Raw genomic sequence first — 25,417 nt, forward strand, 5'->3', positions numbered from 1 at the left:
TGGGCAAGGTCTCGGGCATGCGAATAGGCGGCGCTGTGCCTCGTCAAAATAACTAGACGTTTGATTTTAAGAGCTGAGTTAACTCCTTCTTGGTCTCGGTGAAACTTGTTTATGCGCCCATAAAAACTGGATGGAGGGAGTAAATCGTATGCCATGTCATCACTTTTATCTATATATATCAGGTTGTTTAACGAGGGTGAGATTCATGCGACAGAATGCGTTGGACTTGGGAGGCGATGGACGCGTCGGCCGGAAGGCGGCAGCCCTGCCCCGTGCGACGCTGGGCAGGCCGGCCGGCCACCGCCCGCGCGGACCGCGATGCGGGGTGTTCCTTGTCCGAATCCAATCCTCAAGTATCCGACCCCCGTTTCGAGCGGCTCGACCTTTTTTTCCTTCGCGCTTTACGATGCAAAAGTACTGGTGGGCTACGAGTACAATAGGGCACCCCTACCACTTATCCCATGATTAGCTCGGCTTAAAAAAGCTGGGTTATCCATTCCTCGCACATCGGGAATGGCGCGCCGCTACGTCGCCGTCTCCTCGTGCGCCCGAAGGCCCAGACAGAGAAACCCGGGCTGGCTCAACGAGCACGAGCCCCATGTGGCCGGCGTCATGGCGGCCGGAAACAAAGATTTGATCACCGCTTTCCTAAGGGATTAGCAGCAATTATTCTCGTAACATAATAATAGGTGCAATTTGCGAATTCGCCATCCATAATTGGCCGGCACCTCCCACTTGACTCCCACATGAAGAGATGGTCAGTTTGGCCCCGGGCGCAGTGCAGTCTGCAGAGAGATTTGAGGCAAGGCAGTTGGCAGGAGCCACCTGGTTCGTGGACCTGACTGCCACTCGCCGGCATCATGGCATGCCATGTTCAGTTGCTCCACGCCTCGCCCCCGGAAGAATACACAGAGGAGGAACGAGGAAGCATCGATCGATACCGCATCCATGGGGGCACGGCACGCCAATAAATGATGCCACGATCCGGCCGAAAGTGACGACGACGACGACGGGGTGCTCCGTATACGGCAGCATGCGTACAAGCAAGCAGGGCAGCCACAGCATAGTACTCCGCCGTACGTGTGTACGCCCGCGGCGAAGCGAGCCAGAAAACAAGACAGGCGCCACGGGAGCCCACGCCGCGCCGGTCGTCAGATCAGGTCGCCCAACCAAGGCCACCTAACCGTATTAAAACCCTCATCCTCTTCCAGAACAAGGCCCAACATCAGCGCGACGTGATCGCACTTAATGACTCCAACCAGTATGCACGCGACGCGGGCGAGCGTGTACTCTCTTCTTCTTACCTGTCCCTGTCTGAAACAAGTTAAGGAAGGTTCGTCAGCCGGTTCAGCGACAAAACCTTTAAACCTGGTGTAATGTCCCTACGGAGTATGGAGCCCAAGGAGAGGTGGCTGATTCTGAGGGACTGCTCCGTACTTAAAAAACAGCTTCACTCCACTAACTCCAACCTTTTATAGCTTCACTTTTACCAACTCCAGAAAAAGGAAGCTATGCACCTGTTCGATTATTGGTGTAAACTCCAGCTCCAAAAATTGTAAATATTTGTGAGAATAGTCTCTTTTATCTTGGTTGGTTAGAGTTGGTATTTTTTTTGAGATACAGTACCCTACTAGTAGTGCTTCGTTACAATGCATGAAAGACACTGAATATTATTACACTGCCAAACTTAAATGAAAGCAAACACATATGCATCAAATTAACAGGCGAACATAACTAGCGGTGGTGGACTACTTCCGTCTGATGCATGGGCATGGCCCTTTGGGGCTAAGACCACACACATGCAAAGGCAAAAAGGAGCTGGTCACTGGTCAGGCCAGGGCCGTCGTGCCCGGCGGCGGCCTGGATGCCGGTGTTGCACCTGAAGCAGTGGCCGCCGGACTGGATGATGGCGTGGGTGGTGGAGAGCGCGAGGATGTCGGCGCAGGACACGGTGACGCCGCACTTCCTGTGCACGGTGTCGTGGATGTGCTCGATGAGGTCCAGCGGCGCCTGTTGCTGCAGGCCCTGGTTCTGGATCATGTGCTCCACGCTGTTCCACCCCCGGGCAGGCCACGCCCGGCCCCCACCATCCTGCCGTGGCCGAGGCCCTCGCCGGCCGCTGTGGTTGCCGGCGGGTGGAAGGGAATCCGGCCGTCAGAGGTAGCAGCACGGGTGTCGTTGGCGGCAACAACTCTTTAACGGCGTGGGTTTGGTCAAAATCGATCCAGCTGGAAGAGTACTCACCATTATGCTATAATTGGGAAGTTGAGGATCATTCTATCCATGCCGCTGATTTTTTGGATGCCAAGCAAGAGGAGAAGGTAGCGGTGGCGGAACAGAAGCATCGCCAGAGGGAGGGGAGAGGGCGGCGGCGGAAGTGACGTGAACAGTCACGGGGTGGGGGAGGGTGTTGATCTATTTCTTTCACGGGGTAGGTGTAACTAGTGGCAGGGTAATTTCCACCCAACTCCAAGAGAAGGTACGAAACCAGTGTTTTGGGAGCATCTTTTGAGGAGCTTTAGAAAAATCTTGGAATTGACCCCTAGATCCACATTTTTCCTGGAGTTAGGATTGTTGGAGTTAAAGGTGTTTGGCAAGATGATTTTAGAACGGAGTTAGAAAACGTGGAGCGGAGCAGTCCCAAACACGCTCCTTTGAGCTGTTGCGTGTATGGGCAGTGTCCAGGGCTTCTAAGGGATGTTCTATAAATCCCTAGCTGTACTGTTGTTGAGATATCGTTGACGAACTGGTAACTGAATTATGTTCCTCGCCTGTTCTTCGTCTACCTCTGAATCCCATTCCCCGTTCCTCTGATTATTCCGATCCCTTCCCCAGTTATCGTTTGCGGTCGAGCACAACGAGATAGTAGAAATTGGTATCCAGAGCTTATTACACCACAAATCCCTCAAAATTATTCGCGAAATCCAGATCGCGAGACGTGGCGTCGCCCCGGAAACCCACGAAGATTCAGATGCAAATGGCAAATGGCGGTCACTCTCGAGGATCTCGCAAAAAAATTTGAAGGATTCGAATTGATGATGCAGAAATCTTTGAATAAGATCAGCCGCCTGGAAGCTTGCAGTTCACGGCAGCCGATTTGGTCGTGCGAGTGAGGAGACAGAAACGCGCAAGGTTCACGCAGCGTGATCCCAGTAGATGAGCAGCAATCGTGCACGTTGCTGACTTGTGGATCGGGTGTTTACATCAGAGAGAGGCGGCTCCACCGGGACACCGACGAAACTGCTCATCAAAGGATCAGATCTCGCGGCCGAACCTGTCACGATCGATCGATGGATCCCTTCTTTTGTTCGATCCAATCGACAAGAGGCCTGGGCCGGTGGAGTAAAATCGATGGACGGCGGAGACAGCGGAGATGAGGGCGGCCATTATAGCCTAGCAGTACCACCACTCGCACAGTCACGCCCCATGTAGCCTGTTGCTGGCCAGAAAGGTCATTGCCTCATTGGATAGGCAGGCAGGCTCCATCATGGTGTTAATCATCATATCGTCTCTGGCAGGCTCTGAGTCCCAGGCCTGCAAGAAAAATCTCGTGACCCATGATTTTACCCGCTCACGAATCCGCATAGGACCGCATGAATGAAAAATATGAAATGACTGCTCTTGCTGTCTGTCTCCTCAGAGGATCGATGCTCTTTCTCAAATCTCTGTGAAAGAAAATACTCCTGCAAAAGTACTGGGCCTTTTTCGGCCCACCTTATGCCCGCAGCCCATCTTCTCGAGTGGGTTTGGTTGGAACAAGTGAACAACCAGACGATTTGCAGGATGGGCCATGTCAGGCCCATTTGGTGTCAATGCTTGTCTCCACGGCCTCTCAACGGCCCATTTTGTGTTGGATCACAATGCTGCCAAACGCTGCGAGCGGCCCAGCCCAGCTTGTCTTAAGAGTTCTTTGCTTGCGCATATTGGCGTTGCACAACCTTTTTCTGTGTGGATGCTCCTCCGTTAGTCCATTTTTCATCCATTGCCAGCCTGGCACGATGCATGGTATCCTTCTTCCACACTCAGCATCTCGGATCCTTCCTTTTTCATTCTGGTCCCGGTGATTGCGTGTCTTTTTACGTGGCAGCGTAGGAGCCGCCTCGCACCGCCCCCCCCCCCCCCCCCCCCCCCCAACACACACACAAAAGAAGGGAAAGACAAGAAGCCAAAGAGAGAGAAACCCTTCCTTTCCCGATCAAAAGACAAGTGCTACAGCTGCATGTGGGCAAAGCACGCTTATCAATCGTCATCCGCTGTAATGCACGTACGAATGGTACTGGATCGGAGTACGCATCCGTTCGGGACATGTGAAGAAAGGCAAATCTGTCGAAACACAGAGGCGGCAAAAAGGACCCAAACCACAGCAGAACCGGAATAGAATAAGGCGGACGCCAGCAGTTGATGCGAGGAGCGGGCGGGAGACACCTCATGAACCCAACCGAGGACGATTCCCTCCTCTTCCTCTCTCTTTCTGGCTCACGAGCAATCATGCATGCGCGGGAGGAGGCATGTACTCCAGCACCGGGAGGGCACGCTATCATGCACCGGGAGGGCACGCCGCACGCGGCCGGTGTGCGCGGTGTTGCCCCCGTTGTCTCCCGCGCGCCCTACACCTGACCAGACCTCCTCGATCAGCATTGTCTTTCCCGGTGATCCGGTGCGATGAGGCGGTGAAGCGTTTCGCAATGCCCAAGGGTGAAGAACGGGGCGGTGCGGCGCGTTCGCTCACGGCTCACCGGACGGGGGAGAAGGAAAAAGGGAGCGGCCGGCCGCGTCGAACGACACGCGGAAAAGTGAGAGATCTTTTGCGTACGCGCGCGGCGAGGGCGGAGATCCGCTCTACTACCACACTGATGACTCCATCACTCCACGCCCCAAAAGAGAGCGAGGCGTCCACGGGCCGCCGCCAGGAGCCGAACCCCCCCCACCCCCCGCGCGCTTGCCGTGCGGCGAACGGCGCCTGCCCGCCGCGCGCGGGCGGCACTCAACTACCCGCCGATTGGTTTCTTGCGCGGCCTAGCCTGGCTCGCATCAAACCAACCAGGCTGAAGAGGGCCTGGCCACGTGCATGCAACATACTTACATACGGTTTGGTTAACTGCATGAATATAGCCTGGACGGACTCAGTTGATGTTTGGATGAACAGATGAGATGGATAAACATGCGTACAGCGTACTTGAGGCACCAGCGCGCTCCCTCGCGTCACCCGCGCGAGAAACGGATTTCGTTTGCGTTTCTCGTGAGCCAGGCCGAGCTCCGCTCCCAGGCAACCAATATACAGCAAACCAAACGCTCCCCAACTCAACGCATCAGCGAGCGATCTCAACCGACGAGTGTGTAGGTTATGCTTTTTGCGGTGACAATGCAGAAGAATTCTGACTCTGGTCGACGACTGGCCCTCGCTCGGTACCTATGGAAGCTACAACTCTACAACCCTGTACTTTGCCAAGAAATTTCCAAAGGCCAAGTACTCTACTTTCACTGACGCAATTCAGTTCAGTTCTGACGGCAGCACAAGTCTCTTGGACGTTGGTTGTCCTAAACTTGCGCCTAGCCATGTGAGCAATATCCTCCGAATCTGGAGTCTGCCTGCGGCGCAGCCACTCGCCGATCCCTTGTTCATCCACATGCCAAATAAGTTAAGCCAAGTGTGGTCGTAGCAGTTTTTTTGAATTTTCAGTGGAGTGGAAGTACGCAACGTATGTATCCTTCTTGGTAACCACGAATCCTTCGAATTGTTTTCTCTCATGTCACTGCAAAAGGATAAAAAAAATATATTCTCTTTGTTGTACTCATGTTTTGTTTGAAATTCAGAAATTGTACTACTAACAGTATTTTACCATGGCTGAAAAGCCTCAAAGGTCCAGCTAGGTATGTAGCCCCGGCGAGGCATCTGCTGAGGTGTCACCTCAGCAGCACAGGCAGGCCGGCAGCGGCAGGCATGCTTGTCCTTGTTCCATCGGCGGGCAAGATACAGTATATCCTCCTCCTCCCCCTTGGTCTCCCATCCTCTTTACAGTCGCCAAATCTTCACCAAATCCGCCGTACGAGATTCAGTTGGTGACCCTGATGATTTGGTCTACGCTTAAGCGTAGTAGCCTGATAATTCTGCTGCCGAAATTTTTCTTCCGTTGGGAGTCTGGGATCGGGACAGATCCTTCCTGGGTCACGGAGCAATCCTGTCACGGAGCAATCCTGTCGTCGCGGCTCTCCGGATTGGGTTGGATCAAGCCTGCCTAGTGCCTAGTAAGTAATCGAGCTACGACGGTGACAAACACCGTTCTGTCTTAGAATAGAACTGTTTCCTTAGGGTGCGTTTGGCTTGGAGACAAGGTGGGACGATTCTATTTTATGTTTGGTTGAGAAGGATGAGTCTGTCCCAATTCTTTGTTTGGTACGGAAGATCGAGGGAATGGGATGGATGACGACTTTAACACCGTTAGCCATAATAAATGGACCCTACCTGTCATGTAAAAAGTGGATTCCACTTGTCATTGTCTATTCTTCCCTCACGGGCCTTATCCTTCTTCCCCCGCATCCGTCTCTCGCCTACCGTACGTCGCCTCCATCTTCTCTTCCGCCTCTCCCTGTTCGTGCCCTCAAGCCAGGCATGGAGCAGCCGCCGAGGGAGCTCGCCCCAGCCGTGCCGCCCGTGAATCGGGCCCCGCCAGCCTAGAGCTCCATAGGGTCGCGCGCGGAGGTTTTGCGGCGCTGGCGGGGAGCTCGCGCGCGCCCACCACGAATCTCAGCTCGCGCGCGCCGGCCGCGGCGGAGCTCGTCCCCGCCGGCCGCTACGGAGCTAGCCCAAGCTCGCCCAGCGGCCGTGCTGGTCCCGTGGCGGAGCTGGCTCCCCGGTCGGCCATGGTCGCGGCCTCGCCTGCGCTGCCCCCGGGACGGGTTCCCCGGCCAGCCACGGCCTCACCAGCGCCTCCTGAGCTGGAGCTCCTGCACACTCACGCACGTCAGACAACGTCGATCGGGGACGAGCCCGTCTGCTCGATTTGGAGGGACGGGTTGTCCCGCATATTAGAGGAATATTCCTCTAAGGGGATGACACTATCCCATTTGACTCTCATCCAAACACTACTAAAATTGGGACCGTCCCGCTCCATCCCGTCCCGTTCTTGAAACCAAACGCACTCTTAGTATGCGTTTGGATGGGAGACAATGTAGAACGGGATGGTCCCGTTTCAGTTTTCTGGGATGGGATGATACTATTTCATGTTTGGTTAGAGGGACAGGGGCGTCCCTATTTTTTGTTTGATTTGAGGGATAAACGTGGGATGGGACGATCCTGTTTTTTGTTTGGATCGAGGGACAACTGGTTATGATAACCTCCCGCACAAATACGGTGACATTACCTCCTACCTCACCTCCTACCTCTCATACCTTCTTTCTAACAATAATTGCAGTTTTCCTTTTGATATAAATACAACTTTCAATTTTTTGGTTACACAACATATATAGTCCGAATCATATATAATTCATTTACCATCAAATGACATTCATATATAGATGGTATTTACCATACTTCCATTACATCAAATTCATGCCTTACACAAAATAGAAAGTTCAAGGCATACAAGATAGGCCACAGTTAGCAAAAGAAATATGACAAAAGAGATGTTACAACTATCAGGTGTAACAAACATGGCCTAGTTAGCAAAAGAAAGCTTTACCACTATCACTAGTTGTATGTTCCAAAAGCACCCTACTGTCCAGGGAACCTCTCACTAACAAACATAGCCATCCAATGTAACTGGTGCTCAAATGGCAAGCTATAGAAAGCTTTACCAGTGAGAGGATTGGCCACCAAATGAGCATAGTACGTGGATATCTGAAGATCATTAAAGCCTGAAACTGAAAGTCTATTCACTTTAGCAAAGAGATCTTCTGGCAGCTCATTGTTTAATTTAGCAACCTGCATTATAGCCATGGCAAGCTTGTCACCAACTTTGTTGAACGCACCAATCAGTCCATCCTCTTCACTTTCAACAATCTTGGCCCTCTTGTTAGGTCTTGCATTAGATGTTGCCCCTTCCTCAAAAGCACTGCTAGGATCATCTCCTGTACCATTTGCAGCTCCATCTTCAGTGTCATCATCTTCTGTACCAAGAGGAGCACTTGAATCCTTTGCAAACTTGACTGTAGCCATATCCTTCCCAAAGATTGTTTCCATCTCAGCATAGTTCTCAAGAGGCTTGTTTAAATACTCAGCATCAGCCTTGTGATCCTATAATGCAATAGAAATCAGTACAAAAAATATGATAAGAACAAGACCACAAAACGATAGAAACTAGATTACGTGCACATGGCCATTGTAGTGCTCCTCGTCAAGGGTGATGATGTAGTTATCTTCATCAAATCCAGATGCACTCAAGCTCTTGAGTCTTGTTATCTTGGCCCACTTTCTTTGCCATGTCTTTAGATGATTCTTAATCTGCTCACCATTGAGTGTAGTGTTGAATTTTTCATTGACAGCTCTAGTACATGCATTAATATAGACCTTTTTGAAGCCCTTTCCTGTTTTAACACCACTAGCAACCACATTGGCAAGATTTTTCAGCATGAAAGTGGACATTGGCGCTGTCCAGGCAGCCACACTAGTACCTCTCCCAAGTCCCTCGACATGGCCGTCCATTGCCTGCCATGAATAAAAAAAACAGCAAGTATCGTATGTCAGTCCCTCGACATGGCTGTCCAACTCTTGAGCCTTTTTACTGCAATCTGTTCATGCAAAAGAGCCCACATGAATGATACTGTCCAAATCAGCACAAACCACTTGGCTCGCTGCATATATTTCCATGATTACAGGGCACAATAAAAAAGATCATGAAAAAAGAAACGAGATCAGTAGGAGAACTACAACTGCACAATAAACAATAGCCACATGAGAAGGATGCTGGTGGTACGTAATCCTGAAATAACCAAAGCCACATGTGGTACATTTCAGTTAGCATAGCTATATTCTGTGGAGCATCAGAAAAATTATAAGTGGCAAGCAATTTAGCAATACACGTTAAAAGTAAAAGCTTCACGATATATAGCAGAAAAGCAACCGATATACGGTATACAATTGTAAATAAGCTTATCACACATCCTTAAGATTTGATAATGCAAATGACAATAACAAGCATGCAGGAGTAACCTCTGAAATTTTACATTTTACAGCACCTCAAAAATGTAAAGATCAATTAAAATGCAGCTAGCAAGCACAACACTTCTGGTCCAATTTTTTGCCATACAGTTTTTTGACATAACAAAAACTAACCACCAAGCACAGCACAATCACAATAAGCTGCAAAGAAGAACTAAGAGCTAATAAACAGGAACCACCAGCACAATCACAACACTTTTGAATGTTTTTTTCTTTGAAAACAAGAAGTCACAAACCAGTACACTATAGAAGTCAGTACACTATACCCAACTCCATCCTCCTCAATAATCAATATGAAAAATATTATCATGTCCGTAAATATGTCCATACAACACAAATAAAACAAGAAAAATACTTGCGAAACTGAAATACATCAACAAACTAGTGGGTACTAATTAATATTGTTGTTTTGACGGCCTGCCCACATCTGATCAGCAATGCTTTGCCTAAAATTAACCATCTCGGTATGCTCACTTGCTTGTCCACTGTATGTTGTAGCATGGTTATAACTTGGCAAATTATTTTCTTCCATGAAGAACTCATCAATTCCATCTTGTATAACCCAATTGTGAATGATGCAACAAGCAACAACAATATCTACTTGAGTCGGGAAAGGAAAGAAAGGAGTGGCATCATCTAGAATTTTGAATCTTCTCTTTAGACACCCAAATGCACGCTCTACTGTGATACGAAGAGATGAGTGCCTAAGGTTGAATAGCTCCTTCTCATTTTGTACAGGATTATTCCCCCACTCATTCAAGTGGTAACGAACACCACGAAAAGGGGGCAAGAATCCTGGTTTTGCTCCATATCCGGCATCAACTAGGTAGAATTTCCCTAAAATGTGATGGAAATTTGATCATATTTCTATTATATCAACGATTCATATGGAGAATTTGATATGCTATTAGTGTATTACCTTGTGGCACTCGAAGTCCATTCTCACACTCCAAAGCATCTCGTAATACTAGTGCATCATGTGTTGTCCCCTCCCAACCAGCTAATACATAGGTGAACCGCAGATCAAAATCTACGGCAGCCATTACATTTTTAGAGGCATATGACTTCCTACCACGAAAGGATAACTCCATATCCTTAGGAACAGAGGCTCTTACATGTGTACCATTGATGGCTCCAATACAATCCTTAAAGTAAGGATCCCATCTGTGGTTTCCTAGAATTTTGGTAGGAGTTTCCAATGACGGTGGCCTAATTAATTCCCCTCGTAGCTCACCAACAGCACGAAGAACCTTGTTAAAATAACGGCTGACCGTTTCTCCAGATCTATCAAAATTAGTCCCAACCAATCTGTTCCTAAGGTTGTGCCCCACAGTATTTAGAAACATTGCCACTTGCTGCTCAACAGAACAATGGATGGTATCTTCAAGCAAACCACGATCCCTGAATAGGTTGCAAAATCGCAAGAACTTGGCTCTATTGAGTCTTAGCATGTTTACACAAACTATATCATCCTTCCAAATTTTGTTGTTTAGATATTCAAGTCTCATCCTATCCCTTTCATCGATAGGCCCATAAGTAATACCTTCTCTCCTTGCAGCTCGCTTACGTTTTCTAGACTCAATAATAACCATGGCCATCATTGACAACAACATATATGCAGCAGCAGTACAAGTAACAACCTTGGTTTGTTGATCCATCTATAGCACAAAAAACCAAAGAATTTAGGACTATATATATACACCACCAACCACTACCAGCACATCACAAAAATACATTGAATCCTACTGCACACACACATGTAACCAATACCGACATTATTGCACAAATGTATTCATTCAGAAATTGTGGTTGCGATGGCAGAAGCTAGCTTCATATTGGTGGTAATTAAGATAATCCAGTAAGGGAGCAAGAAAAGATAGAAACACAGAGGAGAGTAATAATACTTTCAAGATAAAAGGAGCATAGCACAAGGTGGATTTGTGTGATATTGCATATGAATTGAGTTGTGAAATGCACACATATTTAGCACACCCGTGATTTTGCTTGACAGACTCCGCTAAATCCAAACACAATCGTTGCTACCAATACAGCAGGATCTGAACATGAGTTTCAAGAGGGCATAAATATGGTCGCACCAAAACAAATCTCACAGCTGCCCGTCACCTACCTGGCGTTATGCGTAGCGACGAGTACGGAGCAAGTCAGCCGCGTCAGATCCCGGCCTTCCCGCTCCTGGCAGCGGCAACTGACCGACCGTGACGACACAAGCCAGGCCGGCCGCCGCACGTATGGCCGCGTACGAGGCCTCCGCACGTATGGCCGCGTACGAGACCTCCGCGGAGTGCGCGTGCCAGCCAGGAGGAGTCGGAGCAGCCAGGAGGATCCGGAGCGGTGGCCGGTGACCCGGATCTGCGGACGCCGTCCAGATGGCCGGTGCGCGGCGCCGCCGCTTTTTTCCGCTCGAGGAGCGGGCACTGTTTTTTTTCCGCGGACGGGAGGAGGGGAGCGGTGGGCGGTGAAGCGTTTTTCACGCGCGGGTCACGTGCACGGGCGACGAGGAATCGGGATGACCCCGTCCACTCGTTTTTGCCGGACGGGGTTGTCCCGCATATTTGGGGTATATTCCCGATTCGGGATGTCCCTGTCCCCTATGATTCATAACCAAACACTAGGACATTTATGGACCGTCCCATTCCGTCCCATCCCATGCCTGGAACCAAACACATGCTTAGGGTGCGTTTGGTTGGTGGGACGAAGTGGGACGGCACGGGACGATCCCACTTCATCCCACGTTTGGTTCGGAGACACCCCCGTCCATCCAAAACGATGCAGGACACGAGGGATGAGTCCATCCCCACGAGGGGATATTTCCTCCAGATGCGGGACACCCCCGTCCCTCCAAAACGAGCGGACGGGGGCATCCCACTTCGTCTCCTGTTAGCGCCGTTTTTCCCCATCAGGTGGAGCATCCCAGCAGCGGCGCGGCTAGGACCGCCACGGGCGAAGCTATCCCGGCGGGCGGAGGCGGCGCAGCCGGGCCACCGCGGGTGGAGCCATCCCGGGGGTGGAGGCAGCGCAGCTGGGGGCCGACGCGGCCAGGGGCTGCCACGGGCTCCCGCGGGCGGAGCCGTCCCGGGGGGCGGCGCGGCCAAGGCTCCGTCTCCGACGAAGCCCTTCCTGGGGGGCGGGGCAGCCAGGGCCGCCGCCGACGGAGCCGTCCCGACGGGGCAACCTGGCTTGGCACGGCATGACGGAGCTTGACGAGCAGAGCGAGGCCTCAAGCTCCACAATGGCAACCAAAAGCTATGCCGGTTGAAGAGATAAGGTTGGAAGAAAAATTAATAAAGGGAAAAGGTGGATGACAGATAGGGCCGACGATAATGTACAGGGTCCACTGTTAACGGTGTTAAAATCACCATCCATCCCTTACTGTCCATCTGTCCAACCAAACAAAAAATTGGGACGGATCCATCCCATTCAACCAAACACGAGATGGGACGATCCCATCCTAAAAAACAGGGATGGGATAGTCCCGTCCCGTATTATCTCCCAACCAAACACACCCTTAGGGAGCGGAGGTTGGACACGGGTGGCACCTATCTGCCGCCCACGCTACCACTAGAGTTGGCCGCTGGAAGCCCGTGCAGGAGTGACGATAGTGGCGACGAGGCCCTCCTCTCCTCCTCCTTCCCCTCCTATCCCCACTCAGCCCCAACACGGTCGTGTCTCCCTCCATCGGTAGAGGTCGCCGCCGGCAATAGAAGGCCGGATCCGTCCTCCAGGCTGCCGAATTTGCCACACCTCTTGCCGGATCTGCCTACTTCGCCGAGGTTGGCCTCTTGTTTGCTGGAGCCGCCATGGTCACCATCAAAGGAGCTTCAACGAGCGGCACGCGGCAGCTGTGGCCCGTTGGCCCCCACCAGCTCCGCCCGTCCAGCCTCTGCCGCAGGCGCCCATCGAGCCACTTCGGCGGCGGCCTCCTCTTCTCCCCCGGCAAACCCTAAGTTACCTCCGTCGGCTTGCCCATCACCGGCTGCCGCTGGTCTCCCTCTGGCCAGCTCGATCGCGCCGATCTGCCGTCTGAGGTCCTGATCCGCGCGTCCCGGGCCGGGGGGCTTGCCGTCCGGGAGTGGTGGTGGTCCCCTAGGCGCCGGATCCCTCCCCCCCACTCTCCCTCCGGATCCGTTGGTCACCGTCTTCCCTGAGCCCAGGGCGGCTCGTCTCCCTTGATTTGTTGTGGCCTCTAGTTAGGTCGGCAAGGGTGAACCCTGCTCCCGGTGCTGCCGTCGCACTGGGAATGGCGCCTGCGGCTTGGAGGATGCGGAAGAGGTGGGGGGTTGACGACGTTGTCGTGGCCCGCAAGGTGGAGTCACCAGATTCAGTCTTTCCGATGGCCGGTGTGGCGCAAGGTCGCTCCTTCACACTGCATCCTCACTCTTCCTCTAGCGACATGGGCAACTTCAGGCCGTCGGTCTTCGAATCCGTTGTCCAGGGGTGCCCGGGTGGCCCCAAGGTCATTCTCCCCCACTGCCTTCCCCACGAGGTCACAGTCATTCTCTTCAAGGTCGTCTCTCTGCTCCATGGGCTACAAGGCTAGAGGCTCTTGGTCGTCGTGATGGTGGTCGTTGGCCTGCGGATATTTCCCATCGTCGTTGTCGTGGATTGCTCACTGCCATCCCATCAATTTGCCTCTCATCCAGGCCATTGTGGTCGGCTGCGTGGAGGTTGTTTTGGGGGACATAATGAAAGCTTTGCCCGGCATTTGTCGGTACTGACCACGGTTGCATTCCTTAACGTAGCTGTAACAAACAGGTGTTCAAAAGGCTTAAGAAGAGCTATTATGAGGTTAATAACAAAATTTGGATACTAAGAAGGTTTTATGTCCAAAGTAAACTTTTGGTCAAAATTTGACCAAAAGTGCAAATTTAAGATTTAAAATCGAAGAAATTCGACAAAAATATGAAGTCAACTCTTGAATGTATTTAGGATTCAAAGGAATAAAATGTGAAGACAAATTCAAGTCATAAGCATCTCAAATTCATAATCGAAGATGGATTGATTTGGGAGTACTATTCATGATCTCAAAGTAAAGTCTGAAAAATAGAAACAACCAACCAAATTTGAATTTAATTTCTAGCAGAATTTTCATTGGAGCTAGGAGATGTTTTGAAACACAAGTGAACTTTGAACTATAGTGTATCTAATGGACATGTTGTTGGCTAGAGAAAATGGAGAATTCATATTTTAAATGGGGTTCAAAGTTGGAAAGTGGTGCAGTTTTCAGCTCAGCTGCTGAAATTGGGTTAAGTCCAAAAACAGCATCAAGTAGGCCACTTTGAAATTGATTTATGGGAGATTTTTCATATATACTCTGAAAAATATTGGATCCCAAGTAAACTATGATATCCAATAAACATCTTTTTATTGGACAAGGAAAGAGAGGGATTCAAATTTCTCTGGGAGCTCAAAGTTGGAATCCTAAACTGACAAACTGAAAGGCTATTGCTGTTCAGTCGTATGGACAGTGAAAAATGGCAATATATAGCCTGAGATTTTGGAGAAATTGTATGTAAAAGATGGGTTTTCATATGCAAAATGGAACCCCTATCATATAGTTAACAAGATCCAGTAGATGTTGGGAAAAATAACTTGAGTTTGGACACTTCAATTTGAACTTAAAGTGGACCATCGGGCTAATTTTGAATTTTATGATGAAACTGAATGGAGGGGGGCGGGGTGATTCAGTTCAAGACTGATAGAACCCTAGTTCGATTTTGGAGCTGAAATTCATGGTGATAAAGTGGTCCTTCATTTTTGGTGCAAATCAATCAAATGTAGATTGAAAGATCCTCTAGAACTTTGTTTAAGCATATCTGAAAGTTTGAATGAAATTTTGGTCACAAATTTGAATTGAAATCTCAGGTTTGTGGGGAGAAAGAAGAAACGAACATAGGAGGCGCTGGGTGCAGAACAACTGGGTGCCAGTGAGGTTCAGAGCGGTGCCGCCGTGCCACTCGCCGGCAAGGGCGAGCCCCACGGAAGCGGGCAGACACAAGGTGGCGCTCAGTAAGGCGGTAATTTTTCATATAAATTACGGCTCCCGCCCACCGGCTTTATCCTTTCAGCGTATTCCCGTTTTCACAGTGTCCTCTGGTCTCGCCCTCCTCCCATCGCCGCCGTGCGCCGCCACCGTTCCACCGCAGCTAGCCCATCAGCCTTCGCTAGACCATTGCCCTGAGGTCCTGTGCCAGCTCCACTAGTCCTTGCTCAGCTCCAGTCGCCATAGCCACTGTCCCCCCCCCCTATTCTTCTTCTCTAGAACTTGTCGCCGCTCCACCTGGTAGGGGCGCCACCGTGGAGGTCTAGGTTACCGAGGTCCCAGACATTGTCTTGGTGGTTGGGGTTTTCATGCGTGAGCTATGGAGTGTTTTGGTTGGGTTCGGGGGCGTAAAGTCCCGCCGGTGTGGCCGGAACATGTGCGCCGCCGTGCGCCGCGTGTCGGCCATGACCGCCGCCATGAGGCCTCCTGCTACAGCCGTGGGTTGCCTCGGGTAGGGGTCGTGCCGCGTTGCTTAGGTCATAGGAGTGCTTCTCGTAGCGCTTGTTGCCTTCAAGTTGCCGCCGGCGAGCTGCTGCACGCCGCCGTTCACCTAGCACCGTCGATCCGCTGTCACCGCCGCGCCCCGTCCACCTTATGCAGTCCTCTGCCGTAGTGAAGCCAACCACCACTAGAACACTATCTTTGGATGCGGGAAGTTGGGACGAGTCGGGTAGAGTGAGCCTCCATCGCTGCAAGCTTCACCGCCGGCAGGTTGCCGCCCTTGCGCGCCGACCGCACGTTGCCAGTCCGCCGCCGCAAGCCACTGTTCAAACCACCACCCAGGCTAAGAACCCCACCAGTAGGTGTGCGCTGCCCTAGGAAGTCCGTCCAGCTAGGTACCGTCGCCGGCGAGCTAGCGCCGCTACCCGACGGGAGTGCCGCGGTCAAGGATGGGTGCCTGTGCTTGACCAGCGGGCCCATGTGTCAGTGGCTGGGGGTAGGAGCACGGCGCGTGAGAAAGTTTAGATAGGGAGGGTTTTGGATAATGATAAGTTTTTGATTTTAGAAAATAGTTTTAAATTTCTATTTTAATATTTAATTCATCAAAATGTATAGAAATGTCCAAAAATAGTGAAACCAATTTTGTTAGGTTTGTTTTATTTTTCTTTATGCATTAAAAATTCTTAAACCCTAGGAAAAGATAATAACAATTAGGTATTTATTTAATACCTTTATTTAATGTATTTAGATAAATACTTAATCTTTATAAATGAATAAATTTTGAATAATGTTTTATTAATTACAAACAAGTATTAATCCGTAGGATTTAAGTTTTTCAGATTAGAAATTAATTTATAATGCTTTTCTAAATAAAGAATATGCTTAAGCTAGGGTAGTTAAAGAAACTAAAATTGTGGGTTAATCTTTATGGGTAGTTTTGTGTTGGCTTACAACTTTCTCATGAAGATAAGTTGTATAGTCTTTGATTTCAAAATTTTGCATCTCTAACTAATGCATGCATTCTATCGTAGACTCAGAAGCCCCTAAAGTGGATTTCTTGGAAATATGTGAAGAACCTCAGGAATTCGAAGAGGCAGTTGAATTGATCCCTTGGGAGGGAGGATCTTCTAAAGACACTAATCTTTTTGTAGATCAAGGCAAGCCCTGGTGCATCTAACCCTATCTACTTTCAGAAATTCTTCATAAGTCCAACTATTGGTTATTTTCTTATGAATGCATTAAGTCTAGGAGTTGATTGCAAACCACTCTTGTGCATGACCCTATCTTATTCATAGGACATCTTTGCCACCTGTTCAACTAATTAGTAACTATCCTATGCTTGGCAAGTTTAGCTACCTTTTAAGTAACTTTAGTTACTCAACTCTAAAGTTAATTTGGTCATACATGTTAATCAAGGAAAATAGCCTGGAATTTTTGGAAATGTGGACAGAAGTTAGAGATGGAAGTTTTGTCTGCTAAGTTAATTTGTTTAAGGCCCGTCCATTGTCTTAACCTTTGATCAAGTGATTTTACTTAGTTGCTTACTATTTATGAGACCAGCAAAGTTCGGTAGGTTAGTTGGCTCTCTGATCAGAAATATTTCGGGTAGTCATATTTCCGATCGTTGGGTACAACTAATCGAAAGGTTGTTATGTGCAACCCGGATAGTTGTGCATGGCTGGTAGTCGTGTATCTCCTGCAGGATGTAAATCGGTCCGGATCGCCACAATTCTCGGTTACGAATGCACTTGATCATCGCTTCTGAATGTAATGTTTTTCCTGAAATTAATATGTTGTATGACTTAGTTCCACCTGGTTGCTCAAAATGTTTTATCCACCTAGACTGATTTGGTAAAAGCTCAACTGAAATAAAACGTAACTAAGGTCCCACTGATAGTAAGCTATTCCGCAAAATGTGAGTCCGCCAGTACACCATAAAGCTACCATGCAGTATTTTAAATCTATCTATTTTGGTTAGTCGAGTGAGTCTTGCTGAGTACCATCGTACTCAGGGGATCCTTTGTTAATGTTTTTAGAAACTAAGCAGGGGACCACTAAAGAAGAAGTCTTAAATAACTAGGGTACAGTACGAGTCTCATGATACCCTAGGATAAAACTTAGTTGTATAATTTTTCACCTTGTACTGGTTTTGCGTTTAAAACTCTTAGTAACGGTCAACTTGCACTGTTAAGTTTATTTCAATCTACGGTTTGTAATAATTCGTACCCCTGTATGTAAAAATGTAATATTTGTTGATCCTTTCCTTCGTGAAAGTGATCCTGATGTATGGCTGCGAAACACGTCGTGGATGTTTCGATGAGTCATAGGGACACTCGACGGACTACCAGGCTTACACTATTTTAAGTGCATTTCGGATAATTGCTGTTCCGCCAGCGATTAGGTGCACTTAAGCTAGTTTAAGTCGTACAGTTCCGCCACAGTAGCTCACCTTGTTGGGGGCGTTGTTGCGGCCACCAAATCCATTTAGTTTTGCAAGGTGAAGATTTGATCTGCTCCTACGTGGACAGACGGATGTGCGTGCGTTCATGGTGTTCTTATCTCTTGCAGGTTTCAGACATCTTAGGTCGTGTTTAGTGTGGTGGTGGTGCTGTGGTTTCTTTTTTCTATTGTTGTGTTTCTGGTATTAATAGTAGGTGACAGTTCTCGTAAATCTGCGTTTCAGGACCTCTCCTAAAGTTGCATCATTGTAACGTCTTAAAAAAAATAATCGAGCTACTACTATCACGTCCGGCTGGGGATCTTCAAGATACTCCAACTTGTTAATACTGCACATCACGGAGCTCATATCCGCAGAATCGGAGGATGAGGAAGTTGACATGGGCTCGCCATTAACATAACAGAGGAGGTAAAATAAAGAGAAGGTTTATCTGTACAAGTCCAAGAGCATATGCATCATGCGGTGCTAATCACGTCGTCCCGAGCTACAGCGATAGCTGTTTCGCTTTCTCCGCGAGGAGAAACGAAGAGAAGAAAAGAAAGGCAGCAAGGGTAGGGTAGGAGCCTGGTGATCCTGACGACTACGTCCCGTCGCTGCAGCATCGTCAGAAACATCTCTTGCTTCGCTTGCCTTGTCTGCTTTGGTCGTCAGCAAGGAGAAAGGACGCATCGTTGTCAAGCGAGATAAGATCGGGCGGATGGATGGATGAATGGGTCGATCGGATCGTATCGTCGTAACTCTTTTTTCTCTGATCTGATCTCCGGCCCGGCCCCCGTCTCGATCGAATCCCGCCACGCTTCTTGGATGGTCACGTCGCCCAAATCTTTGCCAGTTTTTAAATGCTTGCCTGCCTGCCGTTCGAGGTTTCTGTGCTCCGATTCGGTGCGTGTGCGTGCGTGTATCCGTCCCGTATCTTCCATCTGCGTAAGCATATTAACTCCACAGGCGGAGGTGGCGCCTGGCGGTGTAGGAGATCAGCTGAACAGAAAGCGCACTCCCTTTTGGAAGCTAAGGGCCAGTTGCAACAGGATCTCTCATCATAAAGTAACATCCATTTGGTGGGCATTATCATCATTAAAATTTAAGAACAAACTGTCCTTGCAGAAGTTTGAGATCGTCAGCACTAAGGAACGGTTTTAGACTAGTCAAACACTCAAACAAACTCGACAGATAAACTAATTTTCCCTCCAAATTATTTTTAGTAACACTCAAACTAACTCGACAGATAAACTAATTTTCCTCAAACTAACTCGACAGAATCTACTTCTACTCTTCCAGTGGTTTTAACAGAAAACTCCAACCATTTTGTTGAATTGCTGTGTACACGATGATAATCTTACTAAGCCCATGAATGTAACTGAGAAAGGAGCAGCCAAGTCATTAGGCAATCCGGACGATGTTTACAGTCTACCAGTAGGTCTGTGGCTGCATCATTCATGTCATGTGTTTGCAATTCAACTTGTCTTTTTGCTCCCCCTTTCCCCATAAACCCTGACACCGACGTGCGCAATTAAATAACAGGCCGAAAACGCCGGCCGGAGGAGAATATGAGTCCACGAAAACGAGACCGAGGATCATGGAGTGTTTTGTTTTCACGCGCTAAACTTTAGCACCTATCGTATCGTATAGATGTATAAATACTAGTTATGAATATTAAATGTAGTCTAATTACAAAACTAATTATATGGATGGAGTCTAATTCATGAGACGAATATATTAAATCTAATTAGTTTATGATTTGACAATGTGATGTTACCGTAACCATTTACTAATGATGGATTAATTAGTCTTAATAGATTCGTCTCATGAATTAGTCCAGGGGTTATGCAATTAGTTTTATAATTAGCTCATGTTTAATCCTCCTAATTAGCATCCGAACGTCCGATTAACATGTGCTAAAGTTTAGCATCTATTATCCAAACACCCGCTTAGTGCTGCCCCCTTCCCAACTTTTTAACTTTCTCGATAGCACACAACACATTCTCTCCTCCTCCTGCCCCACATCGTCTTCGGAAAAAGCAAATCATTTACCGGGTTGGAAAAAAAGAGTCCCCTTTGACGAGAATAAATTTCTATACAATGTAGGCAGCCTTTGAAGAATTATAGAGTCAACAACAACAACAACGATATGTTAATTATCCCGGTCGATAATCCTAGGGCCCATTGAAACCGAGGAAGACAAGCTCCTACGCCGTGCTAATAATGATGCTCCTCGCTCCAGCTGTTGGTTGCTCTTAGGATCAGCATGAACCATTTCTCTCCCGGTTTTTTTTTTGGCGACGGTGGATCGTCGAGAACTGGAGAGATCCCGTCCGTCTAATTTCCGTGTACGCTGGAGAGAACAGGGGTCCCTGTGCTGGGTGTGCAGGTGCGCGGGAGCCGTTGGGTGGTGCTGGCTGAGGCGAGAAGCGAGGTCATGACGACGACGTGCTCGGCTCGCGACGCAACGCAACGCAACGCAACGCGCCGGCCGTGGACGAGGCGGGGTAGGCTCGGGGGCTCGTGGCGTGTGGGCGTCGCGGCGACGACGGGGGCAGATCTCGCGCGGGTCACATGGACCTGCCTCCGTTACCTCCGCTGCGGGGCCCACCTGGAGGAGAGGGAGAGGCGCCGGCACGAGCGCTTCTCCTACGGCCCTACCGTACCCCTCTGAGGATCCTCGCGGGCCCCGCCCATGAGGGTGACGGCGACCGGGCGAGAGCCGAGAGCCCGAGACGAGACGGCCTGGGCTCCCCCCCCTTTGCTTGGAAGACCAAGGCGGCCTCGCTTTGCGTCCCCTGCGGTTAAAGAATTGACCGTGAGCAGGAACGGATCGACGCGCATGGTGTGACCGTGGAGAACTTTCACTCTTGGAGTCTTGGGCACTAGAAATTCCAACGATACGGAGGGAGAAATGCGCTACAATGCATGGCTGGGAGTCTCAGACAAAAGGTGCTGTATATTCTCGTCTCGTCTGGGGCCTCGCATCGTATGAACGAAACATGCAGTTCAAATGCTTTACTGCGACTTCGATACGCTGTCACAGATCTTGTCCTACTGCCAACCAAACAAATGCATGCTGTTCTTGGAGCCGAGCATTGTCAGGACTCTCTTCTCCTTTCTTCTTGGCAAAATGACCTGACAATGCGACCACGTACTCACTCATCGCACGGCACGAATCTCAACGACCTCCTCGGCCTCGCGCCGTGCTCTCCGATCAGCAAGCTACTAGAAGGCACGGCATCCATAAATTTGCCACAAGAGAAATCAAAAGGGGTGGGTAAAGACTGCAGCGAGAAAGCAACCGGAAGGAACTGTGGGAGGGGAGAGGAGCAGCGTGCAGGGCAGGAAGCAGCGAGTGGAGACACAGCCCATCCATCCCTTCCCTTCCCTCTCTCTCTCTCCCCTCCTCCCTCTTGCTTGCCATCCACACCAACACCACCCCAAAGCCAAGAACCAACTCATCGGAAGCAGAGACCACAGCGAAAAGGCGAGGAGGGGGAGGGGAAATCATGGAGCCGATTTGCTGTGGAGATTCGGGCGCGTGATCCGGTCGGATCTTGCTTTCCTGAGGGGCGATGGTGGTGGTGCTGCCTCTGCCTCTGCCGCTGCCGTGATGTGGCGTGCCATGGTGGTCGCCTCCTATGTCCTATATCCTCCTCCGCCTGCTCCCCGCTGCTGCCCTCTCCCCGAGATGCTGCATTAGCCACCGTTAAGCAACGCCTGCAGCAAGCAAGGAAGAGAGGCTTCCCTGAGCGACTCAAGGAGGAGAGCAAAAGGGAGGCCGGCCGTGCTGGTTGATTGATTCGTTCGGTTTCTAGTACTGGCTCTCGTCGTTCCGCGGCCATGACGGTGGTCGACGCCGAGTCGCGCTTCCACGTTCTCGCGGTGGACGACAGCCTCATCGACAGGAAGCTCATCGAGATGCTGCTTAGGAACTCGTCCTACCAAGGTGTGTATTTGTTTGCCTTCGACTGAATGCGAGGGAGGAAATGTTTCTCTTCTTTCTTCTCACCGATTCTTTTTTTCCTCATCTCCTTTGAATTGAATCCTTGTCCAGTGACCACTGTCGATTCCGGGAGCAAGGCCTTGGAGCTGCTGGGATTGAGGGATGAGGCGGACGACCCATCATCGCCTTCTTCCTCCTCCCCTGACCAACAGGTACTTGCCTGCTCTGCTCACCTCCATCATCTCCTGCCCCGATTGTTGGTCTTTGTTCTGGACTGTGACCAATCACGTGTCTGCCTCCCTCCCTCCCCTTGCAGGAGATCGATGTGAATCTGATCATCACTGACTACTGCATGCCGGGCATGACAGGGTATGATCTGCTGAAGCGGGTGAAGGTGAGATTCGCTGAGCGCCTTAAATTCCTTCTTTTCCCGTGTTTGGGCGTTCATAAATATTCATGGTCCACAACGACAGCGGGAGTAAAATTCTGTTCTTTCCTTGCCAACTTTGGAATCCAGGGGTCCTCCTCATTGAAGGACATTCCTGTGGTGATCATGTCGTCTGAGAATGTGCCTGCCCGGATCAACAGGTGAGCTCAGAACTGCATTGAAATTAAACCTTCTCTCCTCCTTACTATCCCGTCCTGTTTTCATCCAGCATTTATCATGTTGGTCCACTCACTAGGCAGGAGAATTTAGCTATTACTGCAGTTCATAGAATCGGTACGTACATGGCCTGAGGTACCAGATGGAAATGATTGTTTTTTTTTTACTGTTCTGGCCTCCTGCCTCCCTGGTTCTGAACTGATTAGCAGTGCAGTACATGGTACATATCTTGGTGAATGAAAGGGTGGGGCTAATCTAGGGAGCATAAGGAATATAATGCCATCATGCCAGATTACCAGTTTTGCCTAAAAGAATTGAATGGGTGAATGCCTGAGGCAGAGGGATTATTTAATTTAGTGCTCGCAGAAAGGCTTCTTCAGGCGTTGGGATTGATTTCTTAACTAGTTGGAGCACTAAAAGATTTGCAACTTTCGCCTCTGAATTTTGTGCCTTGGATTAGTTATAGTTAAAGGCCGGCTAGTCTGTTTGCTTTGTTGTAGGTCTAAAGCTTGCAAACAAATAAATATTCCTGCAAAACGCTGCCTTGAATTTTTTTTTCCTAGTAAGCTCATCTCTCTGCTGGCTGAACCATTACTGCCTGCCTAAAAATTTTGAATTTCCTCAAAGTGTCCAATTAAATTCAAACAAGGCTGATAGCAGCCAAATGTAGAAGATTTGATCTTTTTCAGATAAGAACACAAGAGGGGTATAGTAGTGTGATTTGACATGGCAAAGGAAGGGGAAAATCCAGGGAATTCCCCAGAACAGCTCCCTTGACGTTGCTGTGTAATGGAAGAGTGGGATTGGAAGGGCAATGAATGCGCTGTGTTTTCATGCATAGATCGCATATCTTGGCGACAGCGATGTAAAGCATAGGAAAGGTCCCTCTCAGTGCCTTGCTGTGGTGGGCCAAGATCTCATGAAATCTTTCGGGGGGACACACACCCCAAACGGATTTATTGCAAAAAGCTATATATCTATATTTTCTTCTTTTTCGAGTTTTATCGAGTATTTTTGTGGTCACTGTCCGGTGGTCAAAATTTCTGGGATGGGAACCCATTCATTAAAGAAACACGATCATGCGCTGGGGCTGCGCTGAGTCAAAAGAGCCCTGAAATTCATAAGACCGGATCTTTTCCTTGTGGTAGCAAAGATCTCTGACATGCCTGCCCTGTCCTTGGAGTGATGTGAGCACTCGTCTCAGAGGCAGAGCGGAGAAACCAAAGGGGAAAAGAAGAGGATTTTTTTTAAATTTTTCCTCCCTTCCAGGCAACCTGTTTCCCTCCCATTTTTCGCTAACGATTGGACTCAAAAACTTCAGGTGCTTGGAAGATGGCGCCGAGGAGTTCTTCCTGAAGCCCGTCAAGCTCGCCGACATGAAGAAGCTCAAGTCTCATCTCCTGAAAAGGAAGGAGCCCAAGATGTGCCAGCCGCAGATACAGCCTGAGCCCGAACAGAAGCTGGAGCCACCGCCACAGCCGGCGCACAAGCCGGAGGAGGCCGTGGCAGAAGCGACCGCTGACGGAACAGCAGCCATCAGCGACTGCAACGGCAGCAACAAGAGGAAGGCGGCGGCCATGGAGCAGCAGCAGGAGGGGCTCACGTCGCCGGAGAGCACCAAGCCAAGGCTGTCCAATAGCAGCCTGGCAGTGGAGACCTGAAAAGGCAACCGAATTGATCAACCAACCAACCAGAACCACCTCCCTACTAAGAATTTAATTTTCCTTCTTTCTTCTGCTGTTCTTTTGGAGGGGCTAATCATTCATGGGATGGATGGATGGATGGATCATTAGCTCCTTGGGAGGAAGGGGTGGGGGTTTAGCTCGAAGTGAAAAACAATTTACGGCATACTTATATAGTAGCTGCTTCGGCCTGCAAATTTTGTTGTGCTCAGGGACACCCTTGTGTGTTCGTTAGAAAAAGATGGGAGGGGGTTGGGGGAAAGGAAGTTGTAGATAAAGGCAGCGCCTTTGGATGCTCTTGTTTAGGCTAATTTTAATTTGATGATGGCTTACTATGCCACTGACTGGCTCAAAGGCTGTGACCTGTGATGATGGTTTTGCACAGCACAGTTCGGTGGATCAATCGGTTTTACTCTTCCCTTCTGCTGATGATGGTTTTTTACGGATGCAATTGTGCTGTGGCATCTACCGCACATCTTTCCTGCTACCACACCGTTGAGCTGATAAAAGGAAGAGAAGCAGTGGCCTAGGGCCCAGCGTGTGTGTGTACGAGATGACCCAAGCTGCTTCGCATCAGCTTGACGGTGGGGAAGCAAACAATCTAGGAGTGGTCCACGGCTCCACGCCACGCCGATCTGAAACAGCGTTGCGGTGACAGACGACGGGTCTCCGTTCCGACGCAACTGAAACATGAACTTGAGCTGAAAAATCTCTAGGACGGGACTGTAGCAGTAAGGGGCGTTGATTCACACAGGATGATTGAATTTGATAAGATGAGAATAAATAAACAGCAACAATTATTGTAAAGAAATAAGGAAGAAAGGTAAGCAGACACTGTTTCGTACGTGTGCCATACTGGCATGGCATTAGATTATGGCGGTATTCGCAGCATCGAAGCAACTACGGGTGGTTGGGCGGGAATAGGGCAGGATCCGGCAGGATCACCCCGGATCGAATAAGCTACTAATATCCGGAGATCTCTCTGATCACACCGCCACCGGCCGAAATAGAAAAAAAAGTGTCCCTGGATCGGAATTCAATTTCAATCGGTTCAGTTCAAGCCCATGCACGCACGCATGGTCAGGA

The 25,417-nt window shown here is 49.4% G+C and overlaps 3 protein-coding genes across 3 annotated transcripts; 1 reads left to right on the forward strand and 2 right to left on the reverse strand.

Moving 5' to 3' along the window:
* Nucleotides 1-7,711: 7,711 nt before the first annotated feature.
* On the reverse strand, nt 7,712-8,641 carry LOC117856598 (uncharacterized). Its single transcript, XM_072294056.1, has 2 exons — nt 8,306-8,641; nt 7,712-8,233 (listed from the first exon to the last, which is right to left on the reverse strand). The coding sequence occupies exons 1-2, from the start codon at nt 8,639-8,641 to the stop codon at nt 7,712-7,714; spliced, it is 858 nt and encodes a 285-aa protein (XP_072150157.1).
* A 907-nt stretch (nt 8,642-9,548) lies between these two features.
* LOC140223012 (uncharacterized) lies at nt 9,549-10,815 on the reverse strand. Its single transcript, XM_072294303.1, has 2 exons — nt 10,077-10,815; nt 9,549-9,994 (listed from the first exon to the last, which is right to left on the reverse strand). Exons 1-2 carry the CDS (start codon nt 10,813-10,815, stop codon nt 9,549-9,551), a joined length of 1,185 nt encoding a protein of 394 aa, XP_072150404.1.
* Nucleotides 10,816-21,357: 10,542 nt separating this feature from the next.
* LOC117857894 (two-component response regulator ORR4) lies at nt 21,358-24,671 on the forward strand. Its single transcript, XM_034740798.2, has 5 exons — nt 21,358-22,048; nt 22,157-22,257; nt 22,362-22,439; nt 22,563-22,633; nt 23,971-24,671. Exons 1-5 carry the CDS (start codon nt 21,943-21,945, stop codon nt 24,308-24,310), a joined length of 696 nt encoding a protein of 231 aa, XP_034596689.1. The 5' UTR covers nt 21,358-21,942; the 3' UTR covers nt 24,311-24,671.
* Nucleotides 24,672-25,417: the final 746 nt, after the last annotated feature.

This window comes from Setaria viridis, chromosome 5 (assembly GCF_005286985.2).
Source record: "Setaria viridis chromosome 5, Setaria_viridis_v4.0, whole genome shotgun sequence".
Taxonomy (NCBI): domain Eukaryota; kingdom Viridiplantae; phylum Streptophyta; class Magnoliopsida; order Poales; family Poaceae; genus Setaria; species Setaria viridis.